A 13,185-nucleotide genomic window follows, 5' to 3' on the forward strand; every position below is an offset into this window, starting at 1 on the left:
CTATTGAATATCGAGTCTCTCTCTCTCTCTCTCTCTCTCTCTCTCTCTCTCTCTCTCTCTCTCTCTCTTTCATCTACTGCACGCCATGAGTTCTGCAGATCACCATCCACCATAGGCTTCACCTATCAACTACGTTCAAGACGTCTTTTGGATTGTATGAGTATTTAGTGATGCCTTTTGGTCCCACAAATGCTCCTTCAACGTTCAACAGGAGGATGGACATGATTTTTGGAGAGAGCACGTCATTTGTGGACACCTTTTTTGACGACATTACCGTGTTTTCGAAGTGTGCAGCAGAACAAATACACCATCTCTTGCAAGTTTTTCAGGTGCTACCGCAACATAGATTGGTGGTCAACGGGAAAAAGAGTGAGTTTTTCGTCTAAGAAACCCGCTCTAGCAGCAGGGTTTCCCTTCGCGTCTAAACTCTCTGTCCACAACGACACAACTTGCTCCTTGAGCTTAGTATCCAACAAAGTTCTCTTTGGGATGCGTAACATGACAATGTCACTCCTCTGTCTATTTGACACAATAAGAATACTGGCGCATGATCAGAAAAAGTAGTCCCTACCGAGATGCATATTGAACCGCCCATGTCACCAAAGTGGTCACTAACATAGAACGGATTTGTTGTGGATAGATTCACACCTCCTACTTGACGGTCAGGCCGAGAGAAAGAGAGGCTATTTGAGGGCCGTTGTCACAAAATGATGACTTGGCATGACCAGATGGTTAAAATGACTATTTTATAAGCTCCCAACTTATGGGGTCCCGTCCGATGGGGCCTAGGGGACACATAGGTAAAAGAAAAAGAGAGAAGAAGAACGCCACGCGGAACTGCTGATGTGGCTGGCTGTACGGACGCCCACAAAACGCGTTGTCTGACTGTATGGAAATCCACGATTTGCACTAGCAGATTTGGAGTGCTAGCTTTTGGACCAGATGCTTTTGAGACTAAACCTTTTCATGAAATTGCTTTTGAGAAAGCCTAGAGCCTATAAATATGTACTTAGGGGCTCTCTCTGCTCCGTACAGCCAGCCAGCCACGTCAACAATTCCACTGATTTTCTTCTTCTCTCTTTTTCTTTTACCTATGTGTCCCCTAGGCCCCATCGGATGAGACCCCTAAGCTGGGAACAACTTAGAAAATAGTCATTTTATCCATCTGGTCATGCCACGTCATCATTTTGTGACAACCGTACAAAGCTTGTATGCTGCCATACATATGAAATCCTCATAGTCATACATAGGTGCTCCCAAGCAGCCAGCTCAGCCCCGTGAACAGTAACATGGCTGCCTCCAATCCTATCCGAGGGGTCCTCCAACAGGTTGAATTCCCCCCCCAATGCACCAGTGCTCTGCGTGAGTAAGGACTTCACAATATGTGACCAAAACTCAGCCTGTGCACTCGCATGGTTGGGCGCATGAACATTCAAGAAGCCCACAAGGCTACCTTGAACTTGCATGGTGACCCACTGGACCTGCCTGGCACAATGATACCTCTGCCCACAATGGCCTGCTTCCATGAGTCCGCAATAGTCATACATACACCTCCCTCAATGCTGCCAGGCCCAAAAGCAGCTGACCAAAATGTCTCATACCTACCTCGCAAAACATTTTCACATCGCTGAATGCAGCTCACACAGATGATGCTCGGGTGTAGCATAAGACTATCAATAGGTCCACCTAGGAGGCATCTTTGAAGCTCCTGTCTGAAACGACCTCGATGGCATACAAACTGAGGTCCTCCAAGGCCCTGGATATTCCACGAGGCAATCCTCATGGGGTCAATGAGACAAGATGAATGCTGCTGCAGTAGCCCGACCAGCAATCACCAGGCCAGTTTGGATGGGGAGTAATCTACATCTAATCGACCTCGAGATAAGCGAGTCTGCAACACATGTCCCACCCATACCCAAGAGGCCTCTGCAGTCCTCTTGAGCTACATCCTTTGCCCAAGAGTCCTCATGAGTGTATACATAACAAGGAGGGAACTACGTATCTGCAAAAAAGTGAATAATGATGTCTCTGTAGCTTGTGGCATCCGGAAAAGTCACTATGAACTTGGCCTAAGGCCACAAAATCTGCAACAAATCTGTGATCCCGAGGTCCCTCGTGTGATGAGAGAACTCAAGGGCCCGAGTCTGTAGCCAACCAAGTGCGGAATCCAAGGTCCAATCCTGCTGGTCGCAACCACAAAGTGGAAAGGAGCATCCGACTGTAGACTGTAGAGCATCTGTACCACGTGCTGCAAGAAACATGACATGAACCCGAAAACAAGCTGCCTCTAAGTCAGCATGGGTGTCACCAAGAAATCTAGTGAAGGTGTAGCTGAAGAGGTCCCATCGTCTGCTGATGTCAAAACCGGAGAGGCCCCTTGGAATGATCCCAAAGGCCGAGGTGTCAACCAAGAGGGGAAGTCGAAGGAATGTCTGCCTCTGCTGAACCAGCATGCTCGCAACAAAAGAGCTCCCCAAGGAGCGACGTGCAGCAAAGTGTGGTCAAAACTAGCAGCTAGAGGAGGAGACCGGGGAGGGGTGAGGCAGATCCTCCCGCACAAAAGAGGGGGAGGGGGAGGAACCCACTCCTATCGAGGAATAGTAGGACGGATATCCGTGCGAGGAGCCAGGCCCTATCGACAGCGACCCTTGACTTGGTGCAATCCCTCAGTCTTGCCATTTGCCTCTATTGAAGCTGGATCTCTTGGGGTCTCCGAAGCCCCAATTGGGGGCACATCAGGAGTCGATGAAGGGCCAGCCCTAGTGGCCTGTGACTGGAGCAAGCCCAACTCTCCTGCGTGGACAAGCCCTTGCAAGATGGCCCATCTGTCTGCAAATGAGGCACTGATTCGGGAGGACCGAATACCATAGTTACCGGGGAACGCCCCCTAGCCCCCGTTCCGGCGTTCCGGGGGGGCAGTTTCCTTCCCGAACGTTCCGAAACGTCCCGAAACGTTTGATGTACCGGGTGGCCAGTGCAAACCGGAACGGCCGTTCCGGAACGTTCCGAACGCCCCCAGAACGTTCCGGAATGCCCCTGGAACGGCCAACGGCTACAAACAAATTTGGCAAAAATTGAAAAAATTGAAGTAAATGTTTGGGCTTCTTTTTGAAGTGTGCAAGGCCTCAAGGACTCATAAAATGCACCCCCCTCCCCCTTTCTCTCCACAAGCTAATCCTCAAGGCTCAAGCTCTCTCCCTCTCACACTCTCAAGATCTCTCCCTCTCAAGACTCACTCTCTCAAGGCTCAAGGCTTTAAGCCTTCAAGCTCTCTTCCTCTCCCTCCCACTCTCTCAAATCTCTCCCTCTCCCTCTCACTCTCTCGAGTCTCTCCCTCTCTCTCTCTCTCTCTCACATCATCTAGTCATAGCAAGATTGAATGGTCTTCAAAACGAGTTTTTTGTGAGTATTAGAGTCAAAGCACTCTAATACTCCTTGTATTTAAACACAAGGAGCTAAAAAATGCACTATTTGGGTGTTTTTTATACCTCCTGTTCCGCGCCGTTCCCGTTCCGAACCCCTAGCTGTTCCCCCGTTCTGCGGGGATCCCGTCGCCGTTCCTGTTCCGCGTTCCGGGTAACTATGCCGAATACTCCACGCTCTGTCTAATCCAACCACCACTCACCTGAGGCAGTAAAACCACCTTTGGGAGTGTATGTGTGTCTCGAACAAGAACCCGCACAGTTGGTAGCCTTGCGCCCTTGGCCACAATTGATGCTGAGTGCACGGGGTCTCCAAGACTGTCCTAATCATGGAGCCAATCCTGGAAATTAAGGGAATAAACTCTCGCCTCAGTCGTGGAGAGCAGATTGAGATAGAGAGATTTTCCTCCTCCTCAAGCACATCTATAGTAAGGTCGAAGCCGTGGGGCCATTGCCTAGAGTAAGCGGGCTCATCGAGATCACTTTGGCTGCCATCTCTGGAGACTCAAACTCTATCTGGTGTAGCCTCTCCCAAAAATCTACACATCCATGATCTTGCCCACTCCAGTGAGGAGTCGGGCTTGAAGCAAGTCATGAGCCTCGCCTCTGCTGGGCCGTGTGCTAACAATCTTGCAAATGATCAAGGTGGCTTGAAGACGTTCCACCTTGGTCATCAAGCTCGCTTACTCTTGTGGGGAAAGAGCAAGTCGACGGGCCGTTGGCTCCGCGGTGTCAGACGAGGGGTATTCAGTAGAGTCCCTTTGAGGTGGAGTAGGGGCCGCCATTCTGTGTCTGCTGCTGGAAAGAGGAAGGTGAAGACCACAATGAAGGACACCAAAAAGCCGAAGGCAGCCCGCACATAACAGGCGAGGGAATTGGGGGCAGAAGGATGCGAGGGTTATGGGCCGGGACAAAATCAATGCAAGGCCCGGAGGGGGGGGGGGAGGGTGTTAATCTCTTTGATGATTTCTTATCCAAATTCAATTTGCTGGTGGAAATTGTTAAACGTCTTTGTCTACTTTGCGTCCAACTTGGTTTCATTCGACTCTTCCTCAATTTTTCACAAGGGTCTGGTATAAGGAGCACTATAAGAATGTCAGCAAGGGAGAGCATCTATTCACATTGGGCCTACAAGGAGGGCATTTTACATATGCAGCGGGGAACCTAGCACCGTTCGTTCCCCATCTCTTCAGCGGGGTCTTAGAAGACGCTCTTGACTCTTAGGTTATGCTCATAGATCCATCTGTGGGGCAGCTGACACCTCTGCTGAGCGATGCATTTCCACTGGTTGGTGGCTTAGAGGAATGCAGCTGTTAGTACACACTTGGCAGAAGGTTAACAAGCATGAGACGCAAGGCCCGAAGCCAAATCTGTTGTGCTCTAGGGAAATCCAAAGGCAATGTCTATGTGTTCCCATTGGTGGATGTCCAAAGGACATGAACTTTACTTGTTGGGGTGCTGGTTGACTCTCTACGGCCCTGCACTAGTCTAAGAGGCAGAGGTGGATAGTTTGCAGTCCAAATCCATAAGGGTGCTTCATCTTTTGCTGCTCCTTGTACATTGCGGCATAGTCTTGGAGTGGAGAGTGGGATGAACTATGTGAGCACATTCGCAGCCTTGTTCAAACGGAGGGCTTGCTGCTCTGGTATCTCTAAGGGGAATTCAATGCCTTCTACTGCGACCAACAGGGACTTGTGGTTGGAGCTGATCCATACCCTCTGGGCTAGTCGATTGCTTATGAGGCATCTCAAACAGCATATGGTGATGGCGGATGGGAGGCTTTTTGTCTTTATCCACTGGATTGGTCCCTTCATCTCAATAGAGTTTACCACAATTTTCTGGCAGTACAGACAACCAATGTGGCTCTCCCCGTCCTCCCATTGTATGCTGCACCTTCTGTGCTTTGTTGTTCTCACTACCAGATGTTGGATGTTTGATCAACTGTGTTTAATTTGGCTGTCTTTTTCCTTGTCTCAAGTTTGTATGTTGTAGAATCTCATTTTAGTCTATATATTAGATTAGGGTTTAAGAATTTTCTCTTTTGTATCATGTTTCTGTTGTAGTATGCTGTTGAAATCTAGGAATTAAGTCTTTCTGCTGTCTTGTCCTCGATGTTCATGTACAAAGTTTTATCCGAGTAAGCTCATCTCGCATATTTTGGCTATCCCTTTCGTCTATTCATAGACTCGAACTAGTGAGTTCTTCCCTGATCTATGCGTATCCCTTGCACTCCCGGAAATTGATTTCCTGGTGTCCCAGGCGTAGAGGAACCACAATGTTCCGTCTCGAACTCGGTGGTGAAACTCTATTGTGGTAACAATTGGGGGGGGGGGGGGGGGGGGGGGGGGGGGGGGGGGGGACACCAGGACAAAATAGAAAGAAAAAAAAGTGGGCCTCCCTTTGTTCTCGCAAGGTTTGTCTCCATGATGTGCAGAACTACATTTAGCGATCTAGCGCATCCCTCGACTCCTTATCGACTCGGTGAGGGAAAAACAATCCAAAGAAAGAGAGTTTCATCTCTTTATATATTGACTACATTTTGTTATGAATATTTAATCACTTTTGCTCAATGTTCTCTTTCTTTACATGCGTTCATGTTTTAGCCGCTCTTTTAATTTGTACTTTGGACTTTTCTGAGGAGAAAAGAAAACATAATGTATGTTTATTTTGACCTAAAAAAGTCAGTTGATTCATCTCTTCTCTTGTAATGCAGGCGTCTCAGCTGGTAGCTTGGCATCTCTTGCGCTTGCTGCTCTTCAGGTCTATCTCTTTTCTCTCTTACTTATTATGGCCAGTTATCAGTCTATTCGCAAATACTTATATTTCTGAGATATTGAATTAAAGGAAACTATAGCTTTCTTATCAATCGAATTAAGGTACAATGCAACAAAGGCAATTTCTTGCAGAACTCATGTCTTAACTTGAAACTGAAACTCCAAAGAGAATAGATGGGAACCACGTAAGCGAATTTTTTTGTCTTCAATGAAACACGACTTTCAGAAACGCGACGTTTCAATCGTTTCCCCAATATCTTTTGTGGAAGAAACTGGTTTCGTTGCAACTATGGATGTGATGGCTTGCACAAGCTGAACTCCACCAAAGATTAGGATCTGATGGGCTTTCATCCACACCCAAGGCAAAGACAGGAGTTTGTATAGTGGGAGAGGGGGCTAGGGGGAGTAGATAGGGTCGAGGGGGGAGGGTAGGGGGTTGAGAGGGGGAGAATAGGCGAGGGGAGAAGATTTGGGGCAAGGGGACTCGGGAGAGAGATGGAGCAAGGTGGAGGGTAGTGGGGAAGGGAAGGAGAGGGGGCACGGTAGGGTTTACTAAATACTATAATTAGGTTTTTCCTTGTTTTATCTTTTTTCGTCTTTGTGGGGTATATATATCATTTTGTTTGTGGAAAATTAGATAGAACTAAGACTGTGGATGAGCCATGCTATTGGAAGAACTAGGCAGAAAAGAGACATACTAGAATTCTAGACCAATGGGTCTACAGGTAGTTATAACTCACAAGAAATGATACAAGAGTTAAATTGATAGGAAAAACTAGGATTCACAAGGAATAATGACCAATGACAAACTATCCTTGCTAAGTCGTAGCCCCATCACCACGAGTAGCTGCCAAAGCAGTGTCACTGACACCCGCAACAGTGTCAGGGGAATCTTGATCCTGAAGATAATGGGAAATCTGTTGTAAAGAAGGTAAAAAACTCTCCCAAGCGGTAGCATGAGCAGAGAAAATAAGGGACTGGTAAAAGGAGTCATGCTGCGTGGGAAGCTTGGCCCAAAGTCATGTAGCCATGTCCTTTGAAGTGATCACCTTGCCACATACAACAAGCTCTTCTCAAAGCTGGTGCATGTGAGAAATTACAGCTTGAAGGGAAGAGAACTATTGGAGATTCAACAAAGTCTTTCTCTATAGCAAGGATCTGACCGGGAGCAACCACTCGTAGAGGCTGCAAAGACAATCCCAAACTTTTGTGCCAATCGAAATGATGTAAGAATTGAAATCACAAATTCTGCACAATTGATGCAAAGGTAGGAAAACATCTTGCGGTTGGTCTTGTTTCAACTATGGCTTGTGTGATTGCTGATGATGAAGTACTAGATTGAGCAAATAATACGCATCAGAAGAGGAAGAAGTCACCGATCTAGAAGTAGTAGTCGAGGAAGCCGAAACAGTGGGTTAGTTTGCCATTGTTTCTGTACATAAGCCAGTCCCACAAGTCATTCACCATAAGAATAACCATGATCTTCACCTTCAAAACCGTAAAGTTGGAGCTGTCCATGTCACGTGACACATCCAACCCTATGTGTTCGTGGACAAGCTACAGCACGACAAGGGTTCGGTCAGTCCAGTCAGTTTAGATTAGAAGTGATTAACACTTTTGTGAGTCTATTCGTAGATCGTGCATGCCCAGTCACTTAGCATAGATGCATATCCTCTGGTTGCACACAACATGATCATCAGTATTCCCTTCAGAATCCATCAGATTCAGTCAGGGGAATTTTCCAGTGCATTTAGCCTATTTTCCCTATTTTTGGTATTTTTCACTTATTATTTTTAAGCGACTTCCCAACAAAAGTAGGTAGGGCAATTTTGCTAAGTTAATATATAAGCAAACCCAAGTTAGCACTCAATGGCAGAAGAGGCAGCAAGAGCACCGCTCAACATGCACCTTTTCAGCAGGACCCCAAAGGCTTCTAGCGTTTTTGCTCCACAGTATCTTGGCTTGCGTTTTTGGACAAGACACCGCAGATCAGCCAACGCTTTGCATTTGCAGAGCCACGGCGACAAGACCACAGCAGATCAGCCTAGCGTTTTTGCATCTGTAGAATCCTGGCGACAGAAACTCCATTTTCAGCCCTAGCGTTTTTGCATCTGCCAGCAACCTCAGCGTTTTGTAGATCTATCGCAACAGAATCAGTCCTAGGATCAGCGTTTTCAGTTTTCAGCAGTCAGACATCGGAGATCAAGTCCCAAACCTCGCAGATCTCACCTTCCCGCAGCAGTTCCTCGCCGCACGATCAGTTTCCGGAAGGTTTACAGTTTCAGCCCGCAGATTTCAGCATCTGCGTTTTCAGCGTGTCGTCGTCGCATCGTTGTCATCGACATCGTCAACGACATAGAGTCAGCATTCAGCAGATAGAAGATTTGCAGATTTCAGCCCATAGCGTTTTTGGACAGTAGTAGAAAGATTGCAGATTTCAGCCCTAGTGTCGTCGTCGTCATCGGCATAGTTCAAGTTGCATCAGTCCATTGCATCACCATTGTACTAGATTGTGCAATCAAAAGTAGACCACTCTCGCCGACGAGAGTGGGGCCTTCGGAGGAGGGTTTTACGTCTCTGGTGTCGTATCTCTCTTCTCTCTATCTCTCAGTCTCATACACTTGCACGTACAATATCCACTCACTTTGTTGTGATCATAGCACTCTCTCATTAAGAACGGAAGGCTCTACCTTCCATAAGAACAAAAGGAACCTTGAGCACAGCTCGGAGCACTCATTTTGAGCAAAGTTCAACATTCATTCCGCTGCACCTAACATTGGTATCAGAGCTTTGGCAGTGTTCTGTATAACGCAAGGAAAGAACCACAAGAATCCCAAGATTTATTTTTTTTTGCTTGTTGCGGTCACACGAAGCCAAGTTCGCTTGGGCGTGTCGATTCCTAATCGTGTTTTTGAAAAGTGACAGGAATCCCAAGAAAGAAGGGCTTGTTCAACCTCCCCTTGTGTCTCTTTTCACTCATTGAGAGTGGACCATGCAGTTAGCGGCCGGCCAATCGACGTGAGGTGGGAAAAAGCAACCTTGGTGTGAGCGCAAGGCCGCCAAGGGGTGTGCCTGCAGAAAGGAGTAGAACTCGGGTGAAGAGAAAATCCTTCTCAAACACGGTTTGCAAGCGAAAGAAAACCTCAAGAACCCAAGACCTCCAAGAACCCAAGTTCCTCGTGAACTTAAGAACCCAAGACAACAAGAATCCACGACTTCAAAATGATCATAACTCGAAGCGGAATGGATACTTCGCTTGGAGGTGATGAGCATGAGAGAGGCGGAGAACAATTTTCCCCACCAGGAGGTTTTTCCAACCCTCCCCCTTCCCCATCTACGACAAGGATTGCACTAACTCCTATGGAGGCTTTCGACAAGACGATGATGGACTGGAAGTTAGAAAGTGAAGAAAGAATCGCAGCCATCGAGCGTAAATACCAAGAAAGAATGATAGCCATAGCGCGTGAGCGCGAGCAAGCACGCTTGGAAGCCAAAGCAAGAGAAGCAGAATTTGATCAAGAGAACAAAGCAAGAGAAGCAAAATTTGATCGTGAGACCAAAGAAAGAGAAGCAAGATTTTATCGCGAGAACAAAGCAAGCATGCAAGAGTTCTTGCGACTCTTTTCTCAATCTCAGGCACAGATGCAAGAGATTCGGGAAAAGGAGACTCTCTCAGTCTCTTCTTCTCCAAAGCAAGACACACAGGATTTTCATGATTGTGTGAAGCATGATGATGATTTGATTGACAATGACTTGCATGATGATTTGAATAACAATGATAAGCATGATGATTTGGATGCCAATGATTTGCATGACAATGACAAGCATGATGATTTGCATGATCAAGATGTGATTTCTCACAAGCAAGTTGCATGAAGATGATGTGATCGTTCACAAGGATGATGTGTTAGTGGATGCTTTTTCTAGCGAAGCTAACCTCGTTGTACATTCGATCAATCACGAAGAACCGATCTTGGCTTTTGAGTCGAGGTCTAAAGAATCCCCACAGGACGATTCAATCATTTAGGAAGAACCGATCTTGGCTCTCGAGCCCAGGTCCACAGAACCCTCACAGGAAGTATTATGTGTTCGCATGATTGATACGCATGCATTAATCGAGTGTTTCATTCGTGATCGTTTCCTGTATTTTAGTCAGCGTGTTTATGTGATCCCTTTTCCTAGGCATGACATATTGTACGTTGAGCACGTTTCACTCATGAATGAGCACGAATGTATGCGGATTGTTCATGAAAAGCTGAAAAGTTCATATGTTAGGGAGTCACATTCCATGTCTCTTCCTTGGCATGACACATTTGTAGGAAGAGCACATAAAAGTATGAGCACCAAGCATGGGCATTTCCGTTGCGAATTGCCAGAGTTGATTGATTTCGATCAAACAGAAAAGATTCGATCTCATTGTTTGCATGTGTTTGATGAACGGATTGTCACTCCGTCTCTATGTTCATCTACCTTGCATGCACAGTCTTTGAGGAAGACAAGATTTTTTCCTCTCACTTTACATGGAATAGGTATGTTCATGGTTTTGTGTTGGAAATGGGTTCAGGAATTTTCATCCATGGAGATTCTTGAAGAAGGAAGAAGCATGACTCTTGACGAAGCTGAAGCATCGAAGGAGCTACAGAAGACTTTGTGTCGCTTTCGACGCGTCCCAAAGAAGCAAGCGTTGCAGACCTTCATGAAGTTCAAGTACCGCACGGCCCACACATCAGAGTGCGCCGACGAAGAGTCCCTTCCAGGATTCCGGATGCTATTGGCGATCTCCCTCGACGCCATAGAGTTCGGTAGTAGTACCTCACTTTGAAAAGGAGGGGATGTCGCGTGACACATCCAACCCTATGTGTCCGTGGACAAGCTACAGCACGACAAGGGTTCGGTCAGTCCAGTCAGTCTAGATTAGAAGTGATCTGGCACTTTTGTGAGTCTATTTGTAGATCGTGCATGCCCAGTCACTTAGCATAGATGCATATCCTTTGGTTGCACACAACATGATCATCAGTATTTCTTTCAGAATCCATCAGATTCAGTCAGGGGAATTTTCCAGTGCATTTAGCCTATTTTCCCTATTTTTGGTATTTTTCACTTATTATTTTTAATGACTTCCCAACAAAAGTAGGTAGGGCAATTTTGCTAAGTTAATATATAAGCAAACCCAAGTTAGCACTCAATGGCAGAAGAGGCAGCAGGAGCACCGCTCAACATGCACCTTCTCAGCAGGACCCCAAAGGCTTCTAGCGTTTTTTCTCCACAGCATCTTGGCTGGCGTTTTTGGACAAGACATCGCAGATCAGCTAGCGTTTTGCATTTGCAGAGCCACGGCGACAAGACCACAGCAGATCAGCCTAGCGTTTTTGCATCTGCAGAATCCCGGCGACAAAAACTCCATTTTCAGCCCTAGCGTTTTTGCATCTGCCAGCAACCTCAGCGTTTTGCAGATCTATCGCGACAGAATCAGCCCTAGGATCAGCGTTTTCAGTTTTCAGCAGTCACACATCGCAAATCAAGTCCCAAACCTCGCAGATCTCACCTTCCCGCAGCAGTTCCTTATCGCACGGTCAGTTTCCGCAAGGTTTACAGTTTCAGCCCGGAAAACGCAGATTTCAGCATCTGCATTTTCAGCGCGTCGTCGTCGCATCGTCGTCATCAACATCGTCACCAACATAGAGTCAGAATTCAGCAGATAGAAGATTTGGAGATTGCAGCCCATAGCGTTTTTGGACAGCAGTAGAAAGATTGCAGATTTCAGCCCTAGTGTCGTCGTCGTCATCGGCATAGTCGCATCAGTCCATTGCATCACCATTGTACCAGATTGTGCAATCAAAAGTAGACCACTCTCGCCGACGAGAGTGGGGCCTTCGGAGGAGGGTTTTACAACGTCTCTGGTGTCGTATCTCTCCTCTCTCTATCTCTCAGTCTCATACACTTGCACGCACAGTATCCACTCACTTTGTTGTGATCATAGCACTCTCTCATTAAGAACGGAAGGCTCTACCTTCCATAAGAACAAAAGGAACCTTGCGCACAGTTCGGAGCACTCATCTTGAGCAAAGCGCAAACATTCATTCCGCTGCACCTAACAGTCCATTCTTTCCGATGGGTGAAAAATCGGCATCCCATTTTTGAAAGTCGACATATCTGCAACAAAAAAGGAACTACACCAAAAAAATCTTAAAGTGTAAAAGTGCAGGGTCATAGGAGATATGAAACCCACGCCCGATGAAGCTCAACAGCCATTGTGAGGATGAAGGTAAGTGATTGGAAATAGCCAAGGAAGTTGAGAACGCCGATAGTGAAATGGTATTTGGTTGTTCACACAGAACACCCAAGTCAAGAGCTGGCAGCAAAGTAAAGGACGGGTGTTAAGAGCAATGAATTGACCCAGAAGGTGATGGAGCAGGGAGGAAACCTGTCTGAAATCTGTAAGTTGCAAGAACAAGAAGACAAAGACAAAGTCACAAGGGAAAAAGTCGAGGTATCGGAAAAATGGGCAGGCTTGTGCATGTGTGTGTGTGGACCTTCAGAGGCAGAGATTGTGTGTGTGTGTGTGGGAGGACGAATTCCTGCACACTTGCTCTTGCACGTCTTGCAGCTTCTGCGCAACCTGCATTTCCTCGGCGCAGGCAGCCCTTTGTGTGCCCTGCTTTTCCTTTGATTTCTGCAATTCCTGTGTAGCTCTTAACCCCTTGTGCAGCCAGCCCTCAGTGGCTCTTGTACAGGTTTCCCCCCCTCCTCTGTGTGTGTGTGTGTGTGTTAAGCTCTCGAGTATGTCATCGCATCTACAGGGAAAAGCAGCAGTAAGGGTTTTACAAGTGTACAGAGTTTGGATGCTAGAGTTATCAGAGTGAAATAGGACAGGTGTAAAAGCTTCAATTGCTAGAGTTGTCACGTGTACAGAGCTTGGCTTGCTATTGGGGATGTACGCCCGTTGTGGATTCATGTACATTTTCCCTGAGGTTTCTGTACAGAGATAA

General features: G+C 46.8%; 1 protein-coding gene across 1 annotated transcript in view; it reads left to right on the forward strand.

The window, feature by feature from the left end:
- The window catches only part of LOC147446797 (sugar transporter ERD6-like 6), a 145,027-nt gene that overhangs the window by 109,628 nt on the left and 22,214 nt on the right, over positions 1 to 13,185 (forward strand). Inside the window, exon 12 of the mRNA XM_086522777.1 lies at positions 6,136 to 6,182. Coding sequence (XP_086378903.1) covers positions 6,136 to 6,182 — 47 coding nt within the window. The remainder of the gene's footprint in view (positions 1 to 6,135; positions 6,183 to 13,185) is intronic.

Source organism: Adiantum capillus-veneris, chromosome 11, assembly GCF_014529385.1.
Source record: "Adiantum capillus-veneris isolate H3 chromosome 11, ASM1452938v2, whole genome shotgun sequence".
NCBI classification, from domain to species: Eukaryota; Viridiplantae; Streptophyta; class Polypodiopsida; order Polypodiales; family Pteridaceae; genus Adiantum; species Adiantum capillus-veneris.